The 27813-nt window shown below is 39.1% G+C and overlaps 1 protein-coding gene across 3 annotated transcripts in view; it reads left to right on the top strand.

Annotated features, from left to right (window-relative positions):
• Positions 1-27813, top strand: part of KLHL4 (kelch like family member 4) — a 76243-nt gene that overhangs the window by 34628 nt on the left and 13802 nt on the right. Inside the window, exons 1-5 of one of the 3 annotated variants that reach the window (XM_032123937.1) lie at positions 3489-3602; positions 4241-4655; positions 24274-24444; positions 24874-25010; positions 25502-25698. In XM_032123937.1, the coding sequence (XP_031979828.1) occupies positions 3575-3602; positions 4241-4655; positions 24274-24444; positions 24874-25010; positions 25502-25698 (948 nt within the window). In that variant the 5' untranslated portion in view covers positions 3489-3574. Of the gene's footprint in view, positions 1-3488; positions 3603-4240; positions 4656-17749; positions 17846-24273; positions 24445-24873; positions 25011-25501; positions 25699-27813 lie in introns of those variants that run through there. The other 2 variants (XM_032123938.1, XM_032123939.1) reach the window with 2 other exon arrangements.

Raw genomic sequence — 27813 nt, 5'->3', positions numbered from 1 at the left:
ACACATGTAATCTTAACATTATTACAAAAACCTATTTAGACTCTTACTTTTAATACCTATCATTTAAATTATCTGCAAGCTCAACATGTTTATACGAAGCTTTTCAAATCATTCCCAGTTCCCTGCTGGGTGCCAGTCTACCTTCAAATTTAATGTGTTTTCCTAATGGGAGCAAAGACCTTTCCCAAAATCTTGTATCCATTGAATGAATGGAGGGTTTCTTGTGGATAAAGACTTCTTTTTCCTCAAAGTCCTGGCAAGCCTGCTTGGGATGAGCAGCTGGCCACCCTCCGGCTTTGCTGCCGGACTGGAGGGGAGATTTCTGGAGATGGATTTGTTCTTTCCAGCTGACAACCACATGAATTTTACTTGGCTCTAGCATAGCCATGAGATAAAGATATCAGAGAGGCCCTGGCATGTCACACAGTCACAGAAGAACAGGTTGGGAGGGACCTCTGGAGCTCATCCGGTCTGAGCTCCTACTCGAAAGCAAGCCCAGTTAGAGCAGTGACACAGGACTGAGTCCACTTAGGATCACAGAATCCCAGACTGGTTTGGATTGGAAGGGACCTTAAAGCCCATCCAATGCCACCCCTGCCATGGGCAGGGACACCTTCCACTATCCCAGGGTGCTCCAAGCCCTGTCCAACCTGGCCTTGGGCACTTCCAGGGATCCAGGGGCAGCCACAGCTTCTCTGGGCACCCTGTGCCAGGGCCTCCCCACCCTCAGTGGATCTCACTTTCCCTGAGGAAGGAGATGCCACAGCCTCTCTTGGCAGCCTCCTCTCACCTCCCTGATCACCCTCACAGGTAGAAAGTTTTTTGTACATCTACTCAGATTTTTCCCCTGGGCCAACACGTGCCTGCTTTCCCCAGTCCTGTCAGAGGTTCCTCTGGAGCAGCCTGATTCTGTCGCCTCTCTCCTCTCCCATCAGGCACCTGCAGGCAGCAAGAAAATGCCCCTGAGCCTTTTCTTCGTAAGGTTGAACAAATCCTGCTGTAGCTGCCTCCCCTCATCCATCATATGCTCCAGCTGCCTGACCCTCTTGGTGGCCCTGGCTGGACTTGCTGTAGTCCTAGAAAATCCCATTCTTAGGAGATTTCCAGCCATGAGGGGAAAAGATAGTGCTGTTATGTGGTTTTTCATCTAAATGAGACCAAAGGCCTTAAATTAGGGATAGTAATAGCAGAAAAATCTTATATCTTATCTATTTTCTCATTTAGAAGTTTGAGCCCAATCAGAGATACACCTAAAAATATATGAGAGATTCAGAAAGAAATTGCCAGGAAGCAAACACTCATTGCATTCAGGTTCAAGGGAACTAATTTTCTCACCAGAAGATAGATTTAAATGATGAAAAGCAGGTACATGGCATAAAGCTGCTCCTGGGTTATACATATATATTCCACATATCCACTTCCAACAATTTCAGGCCTGAAGTTTTGGGTTATCAAATCACTTATGGTGACGTAGTACTGCTCATTGAAATTTTAGCCAGAACACTAACAAGCTCTGTAAAAAAATAATCTCCTTATGCCCTACCTGAAACATATTCTGTGCTGACTCAAGCTGACTTTCTGAGCAAGATGGTCTCTTCAGCAAAAGTCCAGTTTGACTATTTTAATTTTAGTTAGATTCACTACATCTGCTGAAGCATGTACTGAGTTAGCAGGAACAGGAGTAATTCACGAGGAGAAATGCTGTTTGTACATTGCCCAGTACAATGCAAGGAATTTGCTCTTGACGATAGAGCAAAGGATGACTTCTGCAAAAGGGATTTAAGGGAAGAAAACCGACAGAAGCTTTGTGACATGATGAAAAAATATGGATTAAATGTATCAGAGCTGTTGCTAAGAGGAGCTGACAGAGCTGCTGAGATAGCTCAATGACCTGATTAAAGAGTAGTGAGAAACCGTGTTCTCTGTCCACCTCGACAAGATTTCATCATAAATTATTTCATTAGCTTGGTATATAGAGACTCCCTCCCTAAAATAGATGTCAGATTGCCATGTAGGCAATCCTGAGGAATATATAGAGATACCACCGGGTCTCATTATTTGTGTGAAATTGAAAAGAAAAACATCCTTAGGTGTGCAGGCTGAAACTGAGAAGTCAAGAAATGTTATATTGAATATTATATACTTGTAATGCAAGAAAAAAACCCTGAAGCACTAGATTGTTGTAAAAGATCATCATTAAAGTGTGAACATTTTTTACACTGACTTTTGGATATACAATAATCTCTCTTGCTCAATGCCCAGCCTTTTCACTGATCCACACACTCCTTATAAATCCTTGAATATTCCTGAAGTTTGGCAGCAGCTTCCTTATTAGCTCATATTCTCAACAAGCTTGAATTGAACCCCCCTTATTAAATACACCAACAGGTCTTTATATACCTTCTTCATAATGTGACTTGTTAGAAGCTAAGTTTTCCAGCTTCTCTCTATTCCTAGAACACCTAAAAGAAGTCTTGTTAAAGTACATTTGATTGCAACAGCTCAGCCTCAATGTTCTCTATAGCAACAAATATGCATTGGCTACGTCTGTCAAACCTTCCCTCAGCTTCTTCCTTTCTGCCTTTTATGGCCAAGCCTTTCACACAGGTTGTCTTTGGTACAAAGTCTTTCCCTCTACGTATCTAGATAGTAAAATATCTTTCAATTATTTTACTGTTCTTCACTCATCCTGTAATTTCTCTCCCATGCATCCAGTCCATGATGCTGCATATCCTTTGCTCAAATACCATGAGTAGGACAGGAGCAGGGGAGCCCAGCAAAAACCTGATGATTTCTTAGTCCTATCCTCTCATTTTGCTGCTTCTTCTTCTTCTTTTTTTTTTTTTAACTCTACTTCACATTTCCTTGCTTGTCTTAATATGCAGTCCTAAAAGAATAAAAAGCAGATTTTATTTGAAGGTTCAATGTCCCACCATAGAATTTAGGTAAAAAAAGAAGAAAAATTCACAACAGATAGAGAGAAAAAGGAAATTAATATCAGAAGGTCTGAGAGGAGAGGTAAGAAGGTGTGTTGGAGAGGGGTAACCTCCTTTAGGTCTGAATCCTGTTCTACTAACTCTGTTACAGCTTCTTCTGCTTCTGCACAGTGCTTACAGCTGGATAGACCATCAATAGCCAACCTGGGAGAATAAAGCATAAAAAAAATCCAGTCCATTCATTTCTTTTCAATTTGCACTTGAAAACATTCTGTGTACATTATTTCAAACCACACAGGGAACAGTTCTCACAGCCCTGCCTGGTAACCAAGGGATGGGAATGAATACATCTCTATTAAATTTGCTGAAAACACATTACAGTGCACGCTATCAAAAGAAAGAAAAGAAAGGTGTTTTCAAAAAACCCCAAGAGCGTTTCACTGTCCGTGAGAAATTAAGAGCAGGATGGGAAGGGGTGTTTACTCAGGCACTTAGCCAGGAAACTGTGTTTTCCACGGATCCAGTCATTCAGGGAGCCCATCTCCGATTTTCCTGAGCTCCCTCCCTCTCTTCTCCCAGCCCTGCAATTATATTGAGAAATCTATCTGTAGGTGAGAAAAGACAGCCAGTCCTGCACCATGCATTCAAACGCTTCCTCTCCTTTAGGTAAGTGCTACCACACCGAGGCCATTTGTAGGAATTTTACACAGCAAGATAAACAAATGCAGACCCTTAAGGAAACGCGTGAGCTGCAGGAGAGTTTTGCAGAGAATCGCTACCAAAAATCCTCCTGAAAGAATCCTCCCTAAATCTCCTGGGAAATGCAGCATTGCTAATTAGCAGGCTTGATGGAAAATGCTGTGAGATAGATAGAAAGTCTTGTCACTTTATTTGTGCGTGCTTCCCTGCATCTTAAGTTGCAGCTCCGGCTCCCTGAGGATCATGTGAGGCTGGGTTATATATTGGGAGCTGCGCTATGGTGCTGGGAGTGTGTAAGCCTGGCAGCTGGGGAGTGTTATGGTTGCTGCTTTCCTGTGCTAAGCTGATTTACTTGTTTAAGGTCTGACCTCATCATCCTGTCAGTATGGATTCCCACCTATACAGTTAACAGCAGCTTAGCATCGGCTGCGAGAGCTCGCGGTGTATTAATCAGAAGAGAGAGGGAGAGAGCTACTGCTATTGGTTCTTTTGTTGGCTTTTCTTAAGAAGAGGAGTTGAAACAGAAGAGATAACAAAGAATCCATTTCCTTCCTAAAAGAATAGGCTTTTGTATTTTTTTTTTTTCCCTCTATAAAAAATGTCAGTATCTGGAAAGAAAGAGTTTGATGTGAAGCAGATCCTGAGGCTCCGCTGGAGGTGGTTCAGTCACCCCTCGCAGGGCTCCGCCGGCTCCGGGGGCTGCCATCAGCAGGAAGGATATGAGCACAGAGGGACTCCGGTGCAGAACAGGTTAAAGAGCCACTCTCGGGACAGAAATGGGCTGAAGAAAAACAGCAGTCCTGTCCACCACAACATCCTGGCCCCTGTGCCAGGGCCAACGCCGGTGCACCACCGATCCATCCAAACCTGGCAGCAGCAGAACCTCATAGAGCAGCTGCGATCAAATGAGGATATTCCCAAAACGAGCACTGAGGAAAACTCTGTCAAAGAAGATTCAAGTAAAACCACACAGGAGCTGCAGATGATCACGGAAGAAAATGCAGATGAATCTGCAGAGAGGTAGGAGTTTTAAAGTCTGCACTTGGAAAGCCAGACTTGTTTCCAAGTTATTCCCTAAATCTGCCTTTGTTTTTAGCCAGAGTTCCTCACTGCATTAATCTCACTTTATGTATGTGCACACCCACACTCAAATGAGAAGGAGCACTCTCACATCAGAAAAATGAACAGAAACATTGTCATGAAATTTTGATCTTTGCTCAAGGTACATAATTCCATAACTCTTCCATATGCATACAATCTGCCAGTTTGTCAAATTTTCTCTATCAACATTCACAGCATATCTATTTTTTCTCTTGATTTATTATGTGTGAGTGCAATGAAAAAAGGAGCCTCCTGAAATCCTGTCCTCATTCTGACTTTATCAATGGGTGCAACTTTGACAAATGGGAGCTGCTGGAGGTGCATGGGCTCTGTGGTTGCCATTGATCTCTCAAATTTCTCACTGATTTTCTTTTTTTGTCTTCCTGGCAAGTAAAATTAACCTTGAACTAAGTGGAAAGGAAGCATCATTCTTTGCTTTTTCAAAGGTTTCTTTGAAATCCCAATACTTTCACAGCTTATTTATTATGCTAAGACAAATATTTTCTGCAAGGTCAGGTGAAAAAACATTACAGCTATGAGCTCTTAAAGGTATAAGCACAAAGGAAGAGCTGTTTTTAAGTTGGGAATAACAGAGAATACAATATTAATACCCCTTATTTGATAAAGCCTTTTTATGTTTTCTTTTTCAAAACTCATGTCAGTATTTTTAGCTCATACAGCAACAGCTTATACAACATTTTCACCCCACCTTTACCCCACCCTGGACTCAAATCAAACATTTATAATATGATTATTTGCACTATTTGATGAGATTGCCATCAGTCTTTGGGAATAATTTAAATGTATTACATTGCATTTAAATACAAATTTATCTTACTAGAAGTTATAATTCTCTCAGTAAAAATCAAGCTGACAGCTTGCATATTTTTAGCAGTTATTATTTTTCAAGTTGTGCATCTGCTGTGGGGAACATCTGCAGACTGAACAGCAAAAACTGCATCCCAAAATGTCACTTGGAAAACAGTCCCAGTAGTCAGCAGGTACCAGATAAAATCATTACAGAATAAAAGCACTGAGGAAGGACTGTGGGAGTTCTGTGTGTTTCCAAGGGCACTGCTTTGGAATGGGGAAGCAGCATACTCTTAGTACAACATTTCAAATGGTAGTACAAATTTCCTGTAAAAAAAGTGATTTTAGACACACCTGAGAAGGAAAATCAATTTAATTTGAAGGGAAATAAGAACAGCTATTCAACAAAATAAGATTCTACACCATGGGAAGAGGGAGGTAAAAAAAAGCCTAATCAGTTCAGTTTGGGAGGTAATAAACCACTGCCTTTTAAAATAAGATGTGACATTTTCTCCAGCTATATTTAAAGTTTCTGCTAAGACCTCCTGAAGTTTTGTACCCTCATATCTGTTCAAATTTAAGTTCTGCTCTTGAGCTGTTTAAAGTTGCAGCTTTCAGGATAGTTTTGGGAATGTGTATATCATGGGTTGTTATATAAATAAGTGGGGTTTTTAGGATTTCAGTAAAAGCCTTTGTTGCATGTTGTAGGTTAAAATCTATCTTAACATTCATCTTAAAAAGCTGAACTGGTAAGAAATTGTTTAGAAAGTGATTAATGACTATGAGTTTCTCTATAATTAAAATTTATTTCAAGAAAATAAAACTGACCACAAAAGACAACGTAGCTCCAATTTCTTAAACATGTACCAACAGAAATCATTAAGTAAAACACTGTTCCCTTCCCCCACAGCATCCAGCACAGGCCACAGATGAATTAATACATTAATTGGCTGGGTAGAAATAAGATACTGAGAAGAAATAAGGAGAAGCAGCCCTATATCTACATCTACCTATATCTAGGATGTAGATATCTGTATCTGGATATATTTTCATTTCTTCAAAACAATGTCTCATCTTATACCTTTGAAATCATCTGATTAAATCCTTCCAGATCTCCTTTTCCTTTAGAAGTTCCAGATAGTCCCAATCAATTGCAATCTGTGGGTAATTAACACATAAAAATCAGGTGTTTCCAGGATCCCCTGAGCCCATGCTAAAGTCACCACAGAAGGAGCTGTACAGGTACTGCAGCCACATTTCACATCCACACCTGAGGACACCAAAGACAAGTTTGCTTTTTATACCATAAAAGCTCCGTACGTTCAAAGCAGCTGTCTCTAAACCAGTGGATTTACCTCTGCCTGGAGCAGTCCCATTTTTGGGTGGATCTAAAGCAGTACTCTGCTGACTGTCATGTGGACATCCAAAATAGTAGAAAAGGAGAGAGATTCTGGCCAATACCTCAACCCTGAGCAGAATGTGAGAGCAGTTTCTACTTAGAGTTTAATGCTTCCCATGATAAACTTCAGAAACAAAACCAATACTCTGAATTTCTTCAGAAAAACTTGAGCTGTCTTTCTCTAGAAACCTCAGGAGCCAATGCTGTCAGTGATGGACAGAGAAAACCCTGGGGTTTGATGAAATAAGGGCTGGTTATTGAGGAGGAAATGTAAACAATAAAGTTCCAAACAACAGTTCTATTTGGAATACATGATCATCAATATGCTTATTTCTGCTTTCTTCTATCCATTTTGGTATTCCTGTCCCCAAATTAAATACTGCAAGATTTAAAGAAACCTTTCTGGTCCATGGTCTTGCTCCTGAATTATATCCCATGACAAGTGACAAAGTAAATGAGGCTCAGGGGACTAGAACTCATTAGTTTTGTCCTAATCATTACCACTTAATGTGTGGTCAACAAATACATTCTGGGCAATAAATAAGTGGTTTATTGGCACAAGGGTAAGGAAAGTTTCTCAGCAAGCTGGGGACTGTCTGGTCCAGAGTTGCTCAGGAAAACTGCTCAGCTGTCAAACAGCCTTCTAGAAGTACCTAAAACGATGGATGCTTGACCTGCTGCTATGAGATCCTTATGGAAGTTACATCTATAGTTTGGAAAAAATATGAACAGTGGACAATATATATTTAGTGACCTCATCTGGCTCTCACCAATCTGCTCCTTGAATGAGGGTTGGGACCTCCTCACAGGTGAAAAACAGAGAAACCAGATAAAGTCTGAATAGCCACCAAGTTCTTTTGTTTGTAGAGTGTATTTCCCAATATCACATTTTTTGGTATTACTGGGGTGATGAGGGAGCTAAACTTTTGGAATTTGGCCATGCCAAGGCAGAGCAAACACCTCCAGAGATTTCAGGTTTGGCTTAAAGAGGGAGCTGAAGTGAGCTCTGCAAGAACCCATGGGAAATGACCTGTGGATTGCTGCTGGTGCAGCAGGCAGGGCTGGGGCAGCTGAGCACTTGAGCTGTTCAGGATATCTCTGATCTACCCTGTCTGGAATCTTGTGAGGTTCTGGCTCCTCTGCCAGGGGGACCAGGAAGCATTTCCTTTTCTTTCAAAGAAAGTGATCTGGCAGTGGTGCAGAGACACCAGCGCACACTGGCAGGATTTGATTGCTAGGTTTTAACAGAAACTTTGCTCTTGTGTGCATCAACACAGGTGTGCACACAGACTGACAAAGCACTGAAGACTCCTAAAAAGAAGAATTGTGATATTAAATTACTTCAATTACTTCCCTTAATAAGTTCTGGACTCACAGACATTGACTTCTCCACGAGAGCACCATGCCCAGCATTTATTAACATTATGCCACGTTACCACATCCATCCCTGCATGCCTGCCAGGTTTCTGATTCCACAAGTGTGCTATTGCAGACCACGAGTGCTGCTGAAGTGTTTCCTAGTTGCCCAAAGGCAGTTAGTTTTCAATAGTAAATGTAGCATCCATTCATCGCTTTTCCCTTATGCATTTTTTTTTCTAATTATGTGGCTGCAAAAAATTGCTGACAAACTCCAGTTTGGGACAAATTCTAGACTTACTAATGACAAATGTTTTCTAATTTCCCACATGAGACAAAATATATTTCTAATTAATTTTAATAGAACCTTTTGATGTCGTAATCCAAGCAGTCAGTACTGATGCACATGGAAAGAGATACTTGGGAGGAGTATCCTCCCAAAGGCAGTCCTTTTCTGGGGTGGCTATTTTTGATGTACAGCTATTTTGATAGTTCATCTTAAGACTTGAGAACTCGCATTTTTTTGGTTTTGTCAGACATATGGAAATAACTCAGACTATTTTCTTCACTGTCTCTGACATACATACAAACACACGCACGTGTACATGACTATTTCAGATGTTGTCTCCTATGTGAGGGTTTTCCCTCGAGTTCTGCTTGTAACTCCAGTAGCAGATGACAGTCTTGGCTCACATTCCAGTGTGAAATAAAGAAGAAGAAAATAGTTGATAATTTTCCTGGTGAAAATGGAACATAAGACTTATTCCGTGAAACCACTGGTCAAACCAGACTGAGAGGGCTTTTGGCACGGAGAGTGAAGTTCTGGGTATCCAGATAAACAGTGAATCACAGGAATGACTGATAATGGACCCCAAGCAGCAGTAAATGGGAGGTCTGTGATGTGCCCTGTGCAGAGAAGGTGATAAAGGGCTGCATTCACGGGGTACATCACTACACGCTTTCCCTGTTGTGGGTAAGAATTCAGTTCCATGAACCATCTCTGATGCCCAAGGTAAAAGTTTAGAAATGATGATTCCTAATCTCACATCACAGCAACCTGTATTTTTAAAACAGAACTACTCCAGTTTTATTTTCACTGAACCTCCAGCATTTTGAAAAGAGTTTTAAAAAAAGTTTAGAAAATAAGTATTTTAGAAGCATGTAGCCAGGCAGAATTTCAACCCTTCTGTGACAAAGGTGGACCAGCTACATTTCGGTGCTTCCTTGCTTGTCTACAGTACAATTTAGGCTCATTGATGCCTTGGTCTTTCCCCTTTGGGTAAAGGTAGGATATTGTTCCCCTTATTCTTCTTATTGCCCCACTTCTTTACACCCTTTGTTTATGTTAGAAAATTGCTGTAAGTCTAAAGAGCTGCAATTCTTGAAGTCTTGTCTCAGAATTCCCATTTCTGACAGCTTTGATATTTCATTGCTGTCCTGCCTGTCTGCAGCAGGTCTGTCTGGACTTGCAGCTGTGTGGGCAGAGCTGGATGTGCTCCTGTTGGGGTCTGGCAGCTCTAGTGGAGAGCTGGATTACCTCTGTGTCATCCTGGCTCAAATCTCTTTGAATATCCTCAGTGGTTGTTTTTCTTTTATCAACAGCATGGTGCTGTTGCTCATGCCTGGCTTGTGATTCATGTGAAACTCCTGCCTCTGTACCAGAGAGCTGTTCCCAAGCCATCTGTACATTTTTGCAGTTATTCGTTCCTAAAACCAGTACTTTGCACAAATAAATTCCATCTTGTGTTTATCAGATACTGTCTCCAATTGGCTAATATTCAGTTCTGTTGTTATTTGATAGCCCTGATTTACTGATTTAATATTCAGTTCTGATCCAATACCCCACCATACTTGCAGCTCTTCTCAGCTTGGCACGACCTCCAATTTTAATATATAATATCAAAGATTTCTCTTTATTTCTTCCTCCCTTCAAGTGATTTAGAAAATTTGAGAAGTTATAGAGGAACTTCCTTAGGAACCCAGTTTGATTTACCTTCCTATTTGTCAGTGAACCATTGATAATCACTTTAACAGCACGATTTCAAACCAGCTTCACACTTGTTCCAAAATGGGTTACTCCAGACAGACCTTGAGGTTGAACTTAGTACTATCTGATAAGAGATGCTGAAAATTAATATTCTCATGTTCAAGATATAAATGACAACTACTTTTTTTCTGTTCTCCATAATGTCTGGTAAAACCTGTTAATGAGGCACTTCAGTTTACTTTGACATGTTATTCTTTCAAACTCTTGCTGACTGTTAAGTTTTATTTCTAAGTGCTTAGAAATAATAATTATATGAATTTTAAACTGTATAATTTGGCAAGAAGGAACAACAAGGAAAAGAAATTATGTTTGTGTCTTGTGGGGAATTTTGCAGTTTCTTTACTATTCAGAACAATTTCGTATAAATTCCAGCAGAATGTTTTAAAAAGATGATTTACTGCGAACCTGCAATGGACAACCAAAATGCTTCATTGTCACCTCAGGGACAAGCAAAAACTGATTGTCTTCTAACAATGATCTTTAGCTAAAGGTGAAAATATGAATTTGAAACTGGATTGGTTAAGATGCTGTAGCTGATCTGAAAGGACTCAGAAGTGCAGCTGGAGCAGCCTCTGATGAGGTGGAAGCACCATTTGGAACAGGGTGAGGGTGACATCCCAGGCACAGGGGGTGGGTGAACATCACTGGGTGCTGCCCCTGCAAGCACCAGGGATTCCTCTGGTTGTACTCAGGAGCTGAACAAAGGCACGTGTGGCACGGGAGATCCTGAGTGATACAAAGCTGAATTTTGACAGCCTTTTACAGGAATTCACTCACAACTGGTTGAAATATGGTAGGTGGGGGCAACCAAGGAAATTTGATATCTAATGTTTGCTAAGTGTGGAAAATCTATGAAGTTATCATAAATGGTATCTGATGCAGGATTGAAATCTAAGAGGAAAATCCCCTTTTTCCCAGCAGTTGATAATTCACCAAGAGGAACAGGCGTTTTGAGGCCAAGTGCAAATGCACTGAACAGTGACCAATGAATTAATTCTGACTAAACAAATGCTGTGACCTCATACAAGAGCTCTTGGTACAGAAATTAGAATCAAAATGTCTCAAAGGCATCCTTGGGATGTATTCCTACTCCCACCTTCTATTATGACATCTTCGGAGGAACTTGAAAAAGCAGAAAAAATGGGGTATTAAAGTGGGTTGAAAAAGTTATTAAAGATGAAAGGAATGAGTAAAATTGTATTTTGAAATTAATTTTATATTCACCCTGTGGAAGGACTGGATATTTATTTAAAACATTTTTTTTCATAGCTAGATAAATAGAATCATAGGAAAATTTAAGCTGAAAAGGGCCTCTGGATGTCATCAAGTCTAACCCCGTCTACCCACCAAGAAGTCTATAATGAGAAATAATCTGACTTACTAGAAAACACACAATATTTTACAGGCCTACATCTAACATGCTTAGCTTTCAAAGATGAATTATTACAGGCAAGGGAAAAAAATACCATTTAATAGTAATTTAAAAATCTAGGACAATTGCAGTCATTTCAAAACAATTTTTTTATGATTCAATTATCTTCTCATTTTCACTCCATAGAGCTTGCTCTCAGCAAAGACAGCTGTTAAATGACTTTTTAAAGAGTTATTACAGTTCTTAAAATCACTTCTCAATGTCTCCAGAAAAAGTTAAGGAGATGATTAAACACATGTGTCCGATGCAGAGCAGTTTTTGCAGACACACTGGGCATATGCAACTGAAACATCAACAAGGAATTGGATGGTTGGGGAAACATTCTGGGAAAAGGGGGAGAAGGTTTTGCTTGGCTTGAGAGTTATAGCCAGACAGCATCCTAAAATTAAGAAACTATTTATTTTCACCCATGGTTTGTGGCTGAATTGTTTACTTTGGAATACTGTAATGAGGAACATTATAAAATCCTTCAAATTTAAAAAATAAAGGGATTTTTTGCTATAATCAAACAGCTAAATTAGCCCAGCTAAACCAGACCAGTTTGGTTTAGCTCCTTTCATTCTGCTAGAATAGAATAATTCTCTAATGTACTTAGAGAATGACTATATCAGGCAAATAGATAAGACTGTGGCTTACTTGTGGTGCACCCGGTGGTGTGCAGCATAAAAGAATTAAAAAATGAAGCTGAAATGCTGTTGGGATTCACAGAAAGAGCTGAAGATAAGTATAGGATATAAACTTAAAGAAAATAATCTCTAAAACAAAGTTATGACCAAATATTTTCCTCTGTGACATCAAACTCCACCTCAGTGACTCTGTCAGCAGATCCACCAGCACTGGAACTTCCCTGCCTGCTGTGACAGCAAATCTGCTCCCAGGCCACCTCCTTCCCTCCTTTTTCAAGCAAATGCTTAATAGTCAAAACTCAATCCAAAGCAAATTAAAATAGATAGAACAAGACCAGAGAGCCTGGCTCTTTAAAAAAATTCTGCCCATCCAATAATTCTTAGCTTAAAACATCTTTGATTTCATTGTAGTAATCGTTTCTATCCTATGTGACGAGTGAGGATATTTCACTAAGACCTGCCTGCTGCTCACAGGGAACAAGAGGATAACTAAAAGTTTTTAAAGGAGCATCCTGCCTTCATTTGAGGTTTAAATATATGCTATAGCATCTAAATTACTACAGTTTAAAAATGTTTTGTCTGGAAATAGGCACTGACGTCCAATGCTGTTTCAGAGGATAAAAAGTTTGCCTCATCACATTCTCAACTACAACCCATTTAGACCCAACAGACATAATTAGTGGAAAAGAAAGCAATAGCTGATATGTGGTCCTTCCTTCAGTTTTGCTGTATATATTTTGAAAACCTTGGGAAAAGAATCTAGATTTCTTACCTGGATATTAACACTGGATTTAATCAGATTTTTACCTATATGACTAGGATCTGGAAACCAATATATGGGTTATGTCTCAGATTTGTGGCCTGCTTCTAATAATTACCTCAGAGCAATCACTCAGCCTCTTGCTATCACTGTTCACTCATGCAAAAGAGCATTTTCCTGGGGACACAACAGGAACTGAGCAGGGTTTTCAAATATCCAGATTTGCCTGCAAACAGCTACTCCAATGCAGAGTGGAATTCATGTACACTGTGACTGATTCGTTATATTTTATAGTTTTATATAGTTTATATAGTTTTATAGCACAGTTTATCTTCTCGTTATCCTGACATCACAGAAATCAAAGTCTGCTAGAACTTTCCTGTTAAAATAAGTAGAGACCAATATACTTCCAATAAAATGTTCCGAGCAGCAAACAAAGGCAATACTTTTGAGAAAGTGGACAGCTACTGTCACCCTTTGCCATGCTTCAGTTTGCCTGATAAGTTACAAGTCAAGAGGAAGGGAGGCACTCTGGCAAGAAATGAACATTTTCAAACCCTGTTCATTTTAACAGAAGTTGAGAAAATGAAGAACCTTTTTGAACTGGGCAAATATACCTTGATTTAAATGGAAATTGTGAGCAAACCACTAAGAAATCCTAGGAGTTGGAGAAAAGCTATTTTAAGCTATTACATATGGTTTGCGTTGCTAGGGAAACCTCTTTTACAGTGCTCATTTAGCACAGATGCTCAGGAAAGCTCTGTCTCCATGTCAGACCTTTTCAGAATGCTGCAGAATGTGAAGGAATAGAGATGCACATACACACACATGCAGACAAAAATACCTCAGTAATTTTATCTTAGTCATGTTCCATGTCTTCGGTTCTTTCCCACTCTGCCGCGACCAGCAGATCAAAAGCTCGGATTCCAGACTGAGAATATTTGCTTAAACATTGCCTCCAGTTTTGATCCATTTGGGTTCGTGTTTTAGACATTCATCTTTGTAGAGCAGGAGCTTTGCCTTTGTCATGTACTCAGTGAAAAGGCAAAGGAGAGAGGCCAGCTCTGACACCGTTTCTGGCCACCCTTTGGAGCAGGGCAGTGAATAAATATTCACCCTGAACAAAAGCTGGGGGGCTCTGTTATGTTTCTAACTGATATATATTGATCATTTAAAGATGAAAATGCTGGTTCGGGGTCATGACTCTCATTAGTGTCTCACAAAGGTCTCACAGAAGATTCTCTCCAGCTCATCAGTTTATGAAAAATTACACCTAAAGGCAGAAATTCCTTCCTGTGCCATTCCTTACCCTCACTCTGTTCTGTGTGCTGGTGCAGAGGCTTAGGACGGACTCTTGATCTTTCTGTCTGAGATGCCTGACCTAGTAAAATCCCCCAGCAGTGCAGCCTCCTGGTGCAGCCTGTCACACTGGATTTAGGAGCAGAGCAAGACAACTTCCTGGGAAGTTCCAGCCTGGTGATGCTGCAGGAGCCAGGCTGTTCAACCAGAACACAATGAACTGGTGAGACAAGCACAGAAAGGACAAGGCTCGAAGTCAGGACTAATTTCTTTTGTCTTTATTTGTTTCATTCACTTAAAGAATCCCAATTTCTCCTACAAAAGAGATGTAGAGTGGTTTGGTGGTACAAAATGCTGATAAACTTGCTGGGAGGATGGTGCCATGGGATGCCACAAAGCAGGAGAGCTCAAATGTGCCTCTCACTTCCTCATTCAAATGGAGCTCAATTACTCCTCAGGTGTTTAAAGTTTCCTTATGCTTTTTCCCTTGTTACAGTGAATCCAAACCTGACCTTAATGCAATTAATAAATTAACAAAGTCAGGGCTGGAAGGACAATTTGGTCTGTTCAGTGGAGCAGGAGAGCTGTGCTGGGTTTACCTGCACAATGCTGAGCTTACATTCTGCATCTGGAATCTGAAATAGTTTCCCTATACGTTTAAGCAATGCATCAGATTGATACACTATCTTTCAGTTTTTACAAGTTGTTTTGAATCTCTACAGTTCCTAAAAACCCCTTTGTTCTTCCCCTTGTGTCAAGCCATTAATTAAAAGGCTTTTATTTCACTTTTACTGGCTACTGCTATGGCAGTTTGTAAATCTATTACCTTTTCCAATAAATAGCTTTCAATGTTAAGCTTATTTTAAAATAATTTTGGAGAATAGCATAGTTGAAATGTGAAATTTCTAATTTCTAGGCTTGTAACTTTCTTATCTGTTACTTTTTTTATTCTATGAGCTGTTGGTGAGATCATTCCAGTTTTCCTGTACCACAAATACTCTCTCAAATGGAAGACCAATCTCTAATGTAGATTTTTTGGCAAGACTTGCAATACATAAAACTCGTCTGCGCACTCCTGGCAAGTTAGAAAGGTAAAACCCCAGCAAAAAAGGGGCCTGACCCAAAGTAACATAAATATGGTCACAGCTTTGCCTGCTAAATTTAATATTGAATTTCACATTGAATTTGGAGGGAGCATCAATTTTATTCAATAAAGAGGTGCTCAGCAGACAGTGGCAAAAGGTGGCAGGAAAGGCTGAACTGGCCCTAAAACATTTGATTTGCTCTAATTTGATTTTTCTGGGGAAAACAAGGTCAGTGGGAACACAGTAAAAGAAATATTATGATATTGCACAAAGATTAAACAACTATTAGCAGTTTTCTACAGCCACAGGGCAAAACCGTCAGAAAATTCCCAAAAGAGAAATTAAAACATAACAATTTCCAGAAAGAAGAGCATCAGTGCTTTAAGGCCACCCTTAAAACATTGAGATGGGTACAGATTAATGTTTATGTTAATCTAATTAAAGACTTTTCACCTTTTATTTGAAATCCTTATTAAATATATTATTACCTCTTTCTAGTTTTTGAGTTACTGGAAGTCACAGGACTGTAAGATCCCGGGAAAGTTTGGGTTGGAAAGGATCTCAGGAGGTCTCCAGCCCAGTTTCTGCTCAAAGCAGCATCAGCTGTGAGATCAGCCCAGGTTGCTCTGGGCTTTACCCGGTCAGGTCCTGGAAATCTCTCAGGATGGAGATTTCACAACCTGGTGAAGAGTCTCAGGCTGATCTTGTAGAGCATTTTCACTGAAACAACACAGATTGCAAGGAGCCTAAATAATCAATTCCTTCTCCACAAGGCAGAAAACCCATCCAAGGAAAGATTGGTTTCTTCTCTCAAGATTAGATATGATAGCATATTATCACATGCTTCATTTAGTTATGGTTATATAACAACCTCAGTTGTTATATATATTTATTTATATATTAATTTATATTATTTATAACAGTTGTAATATATATTTTATTGAATAAATGCAATAAAATTGCTGTGTTCTTTTTTGTACAATCATATTACAATGCAGATTTGCCTCTCTCCAGCCTGGTGATTACTACTGGCACTCCAGGAAAAAAACCTGTCATAATAATAATAATAATACAAGCAATATTTTCCACAATTCCTATCAGTTACACACTTTTAGCCTTTTTTTAATTTTTTCTTTTGATTTAATGTGCTACATTTGTTTAGATTTCATGTTTTTATTCCTATTCAATTCCAGTGACCTTGGCTTGTTGGAGCAAGTTGTCTCTGTTATCTGTCCAGATAAATGCCAAGTCAGTAATGGCATCAAGAGAACAGGTTTATTAAGCCATGCTGTCAGAAATGGTGTTAAATACACTGTCAAATAAAAGCAGAGCTAATGTTCTGTCTGTAAAGGCTGTAAAGGCAGTTCTCTGTCTCACAAAGGTGCTGTGGGCTCACAAACAGAGGTTTCCTCACTAAGCAGTTCCTGTGAGGTGCTGTCTCAACCCCCTTCTTCTCTGTGCAAGCACAGGAGATGTTCAGTGGGTGTTAATTTCTGACATTAGCAACGATGTACACCATGATAAATGCTAAAATATTTCTCAGGTATTAAAAAGTGAAAGTCAGTGACCAAAGGTAAGAACAGGAGCTAAAGCACAAAAGTCTACATAATTTATAACAATAAAAATCCCTTCCAGTAAATATAGAAGGGCATTCACTGCATGCTGGTTTGATTGTACTGACCGAGAGAAAATGCCCTCGATTGAGCCAGAAATGAATACAGTAGGTTAAGTTATTCAAATTCCTTTCCAGACCTAGGTTTGAGTTATGTTTTCTGTCACAGAAGCTCAGAAGATAACAACTGGCTGGAGAGCACTTTGGTATCAGGATATCTGTACCTATGAACACATAGAAATATTTGGCAAACAGGGAAACTCTCTCAGGGTGTAATCACACAATTAAGAGGAGGAGAGAATTGATCACAGAAAAATTTATATGGCTCAGAAAACCTTCAAACAGAATAGAAAACTTCAGTCTACCTCTCATCTGTGCTTTCTACCTGTGAGGCTGCCCAGACCTTTATACACATCCCCTCTCTCTCTCTCATTTCTAACAAATCTGTAATTCTGACAGGGCACTCTGGCCAAATAGGTTAAAAATCACACTTTTTTCCCCCCCATTACAGTAGAGTTTAGCCTTGAATGAGGTATCCAGCAGATCAGCTGAATCAGGTCAGGAGATATTTTGGAAGAAGCCTGGAGATTTTTATGAGACTGGGGGTGTCTCACACAGCAAAATGAAATTTGAAGTGGTGCCTTCAAACAGGGGATCATGTCTCACTTGAATGGGAAAATATGGTAAGTCTTGTTATTTGTTATTTGGGATTTAAACAGACAAAAGTAGAAAAGAAAAAGATGTAAAAAATGAAGTGGTTGTGAGAAGCCAAGAAGAGAGTCCCTTTGCCTTTGATGAAAAACAAAAAGGAAGTGAGAAGCATGTGTCAAGGTATTATGGTAGCCATTTGAGGTTTAACAAATCAGGATAAGAAATCTCCCAGCAGGATCCATATCTGATTATCTGCAAGGCTCAGGTTGGTAGGGGCAGGCCTAATTGCCATTGAGACTGTTACTCTCTGCCTTTTCAAAGCTCTGCTCACTGGAGGCACAACCACTTCACATTTGGAATTTTCTTCTACTTGTATCTCCCTTTGCGCCTCTTTGCTCCACTTTTCCCAACAACAGTCAAAAGGGATTGCACAAAGCAGGTCTTCTTCCACTCAACCTCTCCCATCAGGAGTCTTTCTGAAAAGTGCTTAATGAAGGAAGAAACATGGAGTTAATTAGTTTCATCTGGCAAGAGTTTTCCTTGGAGTGAAAACCAGGTTTTTTTTGCCATTGGCCTGTATTTTCTTTTCTATGTCCTCTAAGGAAAAACGCCACAGGCCCAGATCCAGCATTAAGCCATTATTTTTCATTTTGTACATTCTGACAGCTGGAAATCGTGCTATATCATGCCTTCTGGACACACAATTTTCTGTTTTTTGGAAAGATTTACACTTGCTACCAGGAAGCTGAGCAAGTACTCGGCCTCCCGGAGTTTCTCCTTCATGACTTTTAATTTCCCTCCAACACAATCATGCAATACAAAAGTGAGTTTGGAAATCAGGCATTGCAGTGACCACGTGGCATTGTCAGAACAAAGGATAATTTTAAGATGATAATATAGATGCTCCTATCATTTTACCTGAAAGGTTTCACTCAGTTACTACTGCATAATGTAAATGAATACAGAGTTAATCCTCCTAGAGGATAATGTTCTTGAATGGTGATTCAAACTGGCTTTAATTGAAATGATTTGTCTGAGACACTCACTTCTTCTCTGAATATGGACATATATCTCTTAAATAAAACAGGGAATACAGGCAGTGTTCTCTCCAGGTTGATTAGATATTGCTACAGAAATAAGTGTTCACAAGTGATGCGTTAGAGTGTTTATAGCAAAGTTTCATGTTCAGAAGAGTCTGTACCAGGAAGAGAATCATTAGAAACTCCTTTCTAAGTACAGAAGATTATTCAATTTCTTAATTATCTGCATAAAACAAACAGTGAGCATAAAACCCTTCTGTAGACACAAGATGCCAACAGAGGAATGCATTAAGCTCTCAACAGTAGAAAAAGTAGAAAAAGATCAACAGCCAAGGGAGTTCACACACTGATCTGCAGAGTCTGGAAAATAATTTTGTAATTAGCTTTTTCTGTTAAAAAAAAAAGGTATAAAAAATACGATTTCCAAAGGAAAATATCTTACTGAGGAGAGTGTTTGGATTGACTCATCTTTGTACCACGAATCACGATGTGGCCACAGCTGAAAGCACAGAGTGCTCAGGGGCTCTGCAATTTGGGTGCAGCTTCCATTTTCCAGTGGAATTACCCCAACAAATACATGATTTCTATTCCTAGGAGCATTCAAAATATCATAACCCAAATTCATCCTGGTATGAATCATGATGACATCTGTCTGTATATTGTCATGTCTGGGGGAGGAACAAAACTCAAACCAGCTCCAGTGGTTTCTGTGTTTTGCTGAAGCTCCTGCAGTTAATGACATGCACATTTACACTTGTAATCCCAGAAGGGAAAAGCTATTTTAACTGACACCGACTGAGAGAAGAGGCAGGTTTATGTTAACTCCAGCATTAAAAAAAATTGTTAAAACCAGGCAGTTCCAAGAGCTCCAGGTTCTAAAGGAATTGTCAGAGCTTTCAGTTTAGTTGGGAAATCAGGAGTTTCTCCATTAACTGAAATAAATTGTAAATTTTAATTACTTATTTCTTCACTTACTACATGATTTTCTATCATTATTACAACCTCAGGTTAATGTTACAACCTCAGCAGTCATCAACAATTTTCCATACTCTTTTAGGTCAAATGTTTTCACCCATACCCTAAAAACTTCACACTAAAGAGTAAAAAATAAAGAGATAACTGCAGTAGAAGTTTCAAGGCAGAGGCTGGGACAGTTACTGATGTGCTGTAATTTTATCAGCATCAATTAATACAAGTGCATCAACTTTAGCATTATTTTATCTGTGTTCAGAAATGGCTTCCCAACTGAAATATTTTTAGTTCTCAGCCAGCTGCTGGGGTTTAGCTGTGACAGATGCTGTGATTTTTGTGAGAAAAGGGTTTCTCTCACTCCAGCCCCACACCAGCGCGCAGCAGCCGGAGGGGCAGAGCTCACCCAGCTGCACAGGACAGAGCTGTCTGCAGGAAAGGGGCTGAGCTGCATTTCTCTTAAATAAGCAACAATAAATGAGAGGAAAGAAAAATGATGAGCTGCACTGTAAATACTGCTGCACAAACAAACTGAACTGATGGAGTTGCAGTTTTGCCTTGCCACAGCTCCAGCACGTCCAGTGCCCCACAGAGCTGAAGCCCCTCTGAACTCCCAGCTGTGATAGTGACACTGATAACTGAACTGTTACCTGATTAAACTGAATTTCACCAATATCATAGCAGCTTAAATAGGCACATTCAACAAATATCCAAGAAGAAGAGAGGTCACCATAAAAATGTAAATAATAACATCAACAAAATGAAAAGACTCCAATAAATCACCTTGTTTTCATGCAATATTATGCTTCTAAGCTTTCTTATCATCAGGTTTGCTTCCTGGTTTTGGCCACAGGCACACTGAATGAGGTTTAATAAAACACTGGATTTTAAAAAGGATATGGCAGATAAATGGCATTTATGTGTTATCACATTCTAATTAAATAATGAGGAAATCTGAATCTATAGACTGATTAATGAAGAGTGCTCTGCTGACTAATGTGAAGAGTACGTCATTATGACAGAAAATAAATCCAACATAATTCACAATTTTAAAGAACTATAGGCCTGTATTGAATCACAAAACTCATTACATCAATTCTGACTACAGAAAAGATGAAATTTTACCTTCAAACACCATTTTTGACTTCCAGCTTGCTTAGGATCCAGTACAATCTCACTGTTACCTGTCATTTCCTCCCCTGTGTTTCATTCAGGTAATTATTTGAACAGAGGTGTAAGCAGCTCTTTGAAAAGTACAAATTTCCCTAAAGTTCAACGACGACAAGGGCAAAGATGCATCTCTGAATTTAAATCCTGTTCCCAAAAACTTTGTGCCTTGCTATGATAAGTCCATGTAATGATTAAACCCTGCTTCCATCACATGATTTTCTGTAATAGAACCATGGAGCAGCATCAGAAGCAGGATTTGCCTGGCATGCTCTCAGCGCCTTGTCTGCCTTTGGAACTGAATCCCTGATAAGTTTCAAGCATGGCTAAACAAGTTATTCATATCTCTTATATTTATTACACTTAAAACCTGCCATCCCAGCTCGATTTTGAAAATGTCATGTGAAATAGTGTCAGAAGCCATCCAAAAGGCGAGATGACTTCTGACAACTCATGTTTTTCTCCCAGTAAACTTTGATATGCTGGAAAAAAAGAATAAAATACAATGTTCTGACATGATTCATTCTGACCAGCCATGCTGGCTGGTATTTATGTCCTTCTTATCATCAACACACTTAATGCTTTTTGATTATTTCTTCAAGATTTCAGTATTGTCTGTTTCAAAATTCCATGTTTCTTTTAAAAAATGGGACCATATTTTGACTATCCTTCACAAATCCTTGCAGGAAAACTCTGGAATCATTTCACTTGGCTATCTACCTAAAAAGAAATTCATACATCTCAGTGACTTTGGAATAATTTAAATATAGATTTATCTCTCCAAGCTAATCCACGTTTTAAGCCATTATTACGAATGTTAATGGTGTTACAGCTCCTCGTGCCAGTGAACACCAACTCAAAGATGACATTAAACAGTTTGAGCTCCTGATTCTTCAGAACAATTCATTGATATTTTCCCTCCTGACTGATGCACTTTTGGAAACTTTTATTCCTGAATATTCAGCTTTTGTTTGTCCAGACTTGTGCGGATTTTACGGGAATAAATCTTTACCTGTGCTGCATCCTCTGCCAGAATCCCACAAAGACTCCAGGGGCCTTTTCCTGACTCCTTCCTTTAGGATATTTTGATCTTTGACATCTTCAGTTCACTATTACCCAGTGTTACACTCTGAAGGTCAATATTTGAGTCTGACAGTCATACACTAAGGAAAATATATAAATATTTAACTTTGAATTTAATTTTTCCCCTCCATAATATATCTACCATTTTGAATCAGCTGCTGCAGATAAACCAGAAATTATAATATTAATATTAATGGAGAACTTGCTTTTGATTCCAGTATTTTTCAGTCTCTGAAGACCTTTGCCTTTGAAATAATTAATTATATTAGTGGTATTTTTGCTGTAGTTAAATGTGACTCCACTAAACTTGTGAAAAAAGTTCTCAGCACTAAATGAAATAATTAGACTTTCACTCCCTTGGCAATGATTCTCTAACCACAATTAAATACACACTGTGGGGAATTATTTATTTCTCACAACTGGTACTGTCTATTTACAGTAGGGATGGTTGAGTATTATTTGAGTTTTTTCTGCAAACACCAAGGCTAAGTGCAATGTACTGAGCTACAACACTTAGAGTGGATATAATGAATCTGAAAAAAAGATTTTTTCAAAAACCGATTTTCTGAAAAACATTAAAGGACACTCAAGAGGTAAATAGCAAAACATTACAGAGTATGAATTTGGCATCCAGTAGCTGATACAAAACTAATGAGCATATAATCCAATTTTGCAGCTTTGTCATTTTCTACGAAGCATTGAAATAAAACAAATAAGAAAGTGAAGTCATTAAACACACTGAGACAAATTCATTTTTGTAAGTCTTAAATGACAAAGGAAACACATTAGAGGTCAACTTGGTTTTCCCCTTTTCCTTTAAAACTAAACTAAGCTAAGCTAAAATGGATTTGAAATTGTAATAAAGGCAGAAATATTTTGCAGAGGGGATGGAAAACTGCTGTGTCTCAATTCAATATTACATTATAATTTGATTTTTAATTATTTCCCTTGAATTCTATTAGATATAGAATGAGGTATGATCCTTGAAAATGTATGATCTAACATCTCTATTTTCTGGTACTACCAATTCAACCTGACTTACCCATTTTTATTTCTCTGTTTTCTGAACTAGATGTTAAATTCTGGATGTTATCCAATATTCTGCTAAATTTAATATGCTAATTTCATGAAGAGATCTTATCTCTCCTAATCATTTATGAATTTGCATTAACAGTATCAAAGACAGCCAGGAAATTTAGTCAACCAGCTGTCACTATTTCCTAGTTGGGCTTGGAAATTTAAAAAAAACCCAGGTGCTTTACATTCTAACAAAATATTTAGATTTTTCAAAAATGATTTCTAAATAATCTTTAGCTAAAGTAATGTTAAATATTGCAGCACTTTCAAGGTCTGTGATAAACATTTATATCAACAAATGCATTATTATTTCACTAAAAACAGATGGATAGAAAAATATTGATTTTCCTAAGGAAGAACAACCTTTCTTTCCTAAGAAACAACCAGAAAGGTGTTTCAATATGCAAATTAATCTATATTAAAAGGCCGAAAGGAATTGATGTTTTGAAAAAACAATATGGATTTTCTATAAGTAGGACAGCTAACAGAATTCTGGAGTGGGAGGAATATATTTATATTGTACGTTTCCATGAAAGGCAGAGAAATTAATTCGTCTCCATTATTTGCATTCAGATTCTAAAGGCCATGCAATGTACAGCTTCTGTGGGTTTTTAATTTGGCAATTTCTCTAAAATTATGTGGTGCTCATTAAGTTTTCTCCAGATCCATTCCTATTGAGACATGTAATTTAATGGACGAAGTAAGAAGAGATCAGAAATTTCACCTAAAGATGGAATATTCCACATTTCATATCAAGAGGTATTTTAGCTACCAGTATCACAGGAAAATAGGGGTTTTTTTAAGGATTCTCTTTGTGAGGCTGCATTTATCACGTCAGTGCTGTGCAAACAGCACATCCACTCAAAACTGAGGGAAGCAGACAAGTCAGTAGCACCACCTACTCCAGACAAGTCTAGTAAAGTACAGTTTAGGTGCAGGTTTACGATTGAAAACTTCCAGATACCAAAGAGAAAAAGCTGGAAGAAGCCATGGTAAGACCAGGATTGTGGGACCTTTTAACTTTAAAAATTTCTGTGCTGCTGTCTTTTGAACAAAACCCACCCTAATCAGCATTTCTAATGCAGCTCTAACGCTGTGTTCATCACTGCCTCTGTCCCTGGCAGGCTGTCCACGACCAGCAGCTCTCTTGGGATGAGCTCCAATGGCTCTGACGAGTATTTCCAGTCCACAAACCACGCGGAGCAAACCTTCCGCAAAATGGAGAATTATCTGCAGCAGAAGCAGCTCTGTGATGTGCTCCTGATCGCTGGGGACCAAAAGATTCCAGCTCACAGGTACAGTTCACAGGATCCTTTGGGCCTGAAATTTCCAAAAGCTGCCTCAGTTTATGAATACCCTGGTTAGTTATGAATGAACAATTAATTAGGACTTCAGCTAATGTGGAATAAAATTATGTGATCAACCTTTCACATCTATTATTTCAAACAGAATGAAATTCAAATACAAACCACCGGCATTGTCCATCCTCTCCTCTCACTGCTGTCAAACTAAAGCACGATCAGTGAAGAAAATCTGCCCAAATAAGCACTCTGGGAGAAAATTAGATTACTAATTACTCCTTTAACTTCACTGCTACAAGATTTGAATCCTAAGCTAATTGTTTCCATTGTACACACAATTTATAGCATAATAACGCTGGATTTTCTGCCCGCTGGTGAGGTTACGAGGTAATTTTCTGTCCTGCTCACACTGCCTCCCTCCAGGCTGGTTCTCAGTGCAGTGTCTGATTACTTCGCTGCCATGTTCACCAACGACGTGCGGGAAGCGAAGCAGGAGGAGATCAAGATGGAGGGAGTGGATCCCGAGGCGTTGAGGGCTCTGGTGCGCTACGCCTACACAGGTAATTACTTAATTAATTAAACACTGCCCCCAGTGCTGCTGCTTCCCAGCTTCTCACACTGAACTTCTTCTTATAGAAACATTATATATATATTTTTGTTCATTAATATACGAATTTTCCTACTTCGGGCTAGAAGTGAGCTTAAAAAACCATCTTTCTCCAGGCCTGACACCTTCCACAAGACCAGGTTACTCAGAGTTGCATTTTGGGAAAGGTTTTCCCCTAATAGCAATTTTATTTTTATTTTTTTTCCATCCATATCAGATCTAAAGCTGTTAAAGTTCCAATAAAAATGTGCCAGTCATTGTATTCAAAATCCACCAAACCCTGTAAGTCTGTTAAAACATCTGTATGAAGACAGGAAAATGAATTTTTTAACCACAGGACACCTCAGAGAAAAATCAAAGAGCAACAAACTTTTAAATAATGACAACACAAGGAAAACGACTTAAAACCTTCATTTTTCTTTTTCCCAAATGAAAACTGCCCAGGTATCCTCGAGTTAAAGGAAGACACCATCGAGAGTTTGCTGGCTGCTGCGTGCCTCCTGCAGCTCTCCCAGGTTATTGAGGTGTGCTGCAACTTCCTCATGAAGCAGCTCCACCCTTCCAACTGCCTGGGGATCCGCTCCTTCGGGGATGCCCAGGGCTGCACGGAGCTGCTGAAGGTGGCACACACCTACACCATGGTAAGGTGAACAGCTGACAGCTCTGCACGCATAATTACAGAAAGGAATAGTCACTCGTGTTGCTCCTCATTTTAGAGTTTTGCCTTGTGGAAAGGCATTTAGTGAACTGAAATGCACAGTACGGGTGGTACCTGTTCCTGCCAAAAAGAGTAATAGGACCTTAACACGGCTCATGTCTAGACACAAACAGCAATGGGCCATCCTTATGCCTGTGATTCCACACAAGGAAAATTCTAAAGCTGATTTTAAGGTGAGACACGCATAAAAAGAGTCAAAATAAAGGATGTATTGGAAAGATTTGGAATGCTAAAAAGAAGCACGTCCCTGACTGGTACATAATCCTCCTCTGGCTCTAAGCAAGAAATGAATATTCAGAGCGTGGGAAACAGAGAAGCGAAATAACTTGCTGTGAAACCAAATTGAGGGATAAATATTCAGGGCAACAAGATGTGCTATTACAGCTTAAAACACAAAAAGAATGGCAACTGCTACAGCTAAATAGATATAAAAAGAACTACTTGTTAGGAGACACATGGCAGATTTATGTTTGAAATATTAGTGGAGGATGTCAGAACCAGTTTAGAGGCTTCATAGTGCTGAGAACACTCCAGCAAGGGATTGTGCATGTCCACCTGCTGAGAAAAGTGAGAGTGGCATGTGCAGATTGAGGGCACTGCTTGTGCTCCTCCCTGTCACAGTAATGAATGGTTTGTTTAGCAGCGATTTACATCCCCTTTACATTTCAGAGTTTGGAATGGGGCATTTAAGATAAAGGTTCCCTTCCTGCATAAAATAGTGTTGTTCTTGCTGCTCCACACCTTTTTATACTCATTCAAAATCAGGAAATCCCCCCTCTACTGTTGCCTCTTTCCTCCTGCCAGCCTGAGAACATGGGGGGCATCTTCAGGCATTTAAAATTATGGTTCAGATTTTTCAAAACTGAAATAAAATCATACAGTTGGATTTATGATTTTATGACAATAAGAGAGCTCCTTTTTCTTTATAGTTTTTTAACCATTTGAATCCTCCAGTCTTTCCCAGGAGTTAAACCTTTATTATTTTTTGAAACCATGTGTCACAGAATTGAGAGTTGAGTCATTAAGAACTGTCTAATATGAAGGATCATGATGACTCTGTGACACTCAGCAGCACTGGGCATAAGTTGTACACTATTTTATTTGAAAACATCTTCTACCACCTCTCACCTCCTGTTCTTGCATGGAACAGACTGAGAATGCTGCCATGAAAGACGACCTGGCACGCCATAAACTCACCCACCACGTGTGCTACTGACAGCTTAGAGAGAGAAGAGGAAACCTGCACCTCTGAAATAAACTTACAGAAAATTTTGTTTCAAACCCTTGAAGTGATATTGAAAAAACCTTTGGAGAATAGGAGATCATAAAAATGCATAAACACATAAAAATTTTGGGAGGGGATAAGTAAAACATTTGGGTTTGTTTCATGTTGGTGAAAATGTGTAACTTAGGGGAAAGACCAGAAAGTTGTCCTGTAAATATAGAGACCATTACATTTTCAGAAGATGTACTGTAAACACCAGATCCATTCAATAAAACCAGACACAATAGAAACCTCCCCCTTCAATATTTTGGCCACTGAGGCAGAGTATTAACAGTTTCCTGCCTGGTATCTTTTTGTGCAGATAGAACTCATTCTGATAAACAACTTGTGCTATATTTGTAACTAGAAGTGGACTGGCCTTCCTGTCCCTGTTGACTGAATGTCACAAATATTAAAGCAGGATATGCATAACTGACCAAAGTTGACATCTCCTTTAATCACTGATACTTCTGTATTTGCATCCTGGCTACATTTGAAATGAGTAACAGAAAGTGAAGAAACTGCTGAAAACAAACAATAAAATATCAGTTACTAGCATTTCTTCACCTGCCCTATTTCAATCTGGCTCCTAAAGAAGATATATTAATCCTAGGTACAGAAATTGAAATTCTATTTCAAATGCAGACGTGAATTCCTACATACATCTCTTTGCAAGTAACATAACCCCCTCTCTCTCTTCACCAAATTTCTTTTGTCCTTTGGAATTTGATAAAGAAACAGACTATATGTATATTGATATCATGTATATTGATA

Source organism: Corvus moneduloides, chromosome 14 (assembly GCF_009650955.1).
Source record: "Corvus moneduloides isolate bCorMon1 chromosome 14, bCorMon1.pri, whole genome shotgun sequence".
NCBI lineage: Eukaryota > Metazoa > Chordata > Aves > Passeriformes > Corvidae > Corvus > Corvus moneduloides.
Note: the sequence above shows the minus strand (reverse complement) of the source record. Positions and strands in the feature narration are given on the sequence as shown.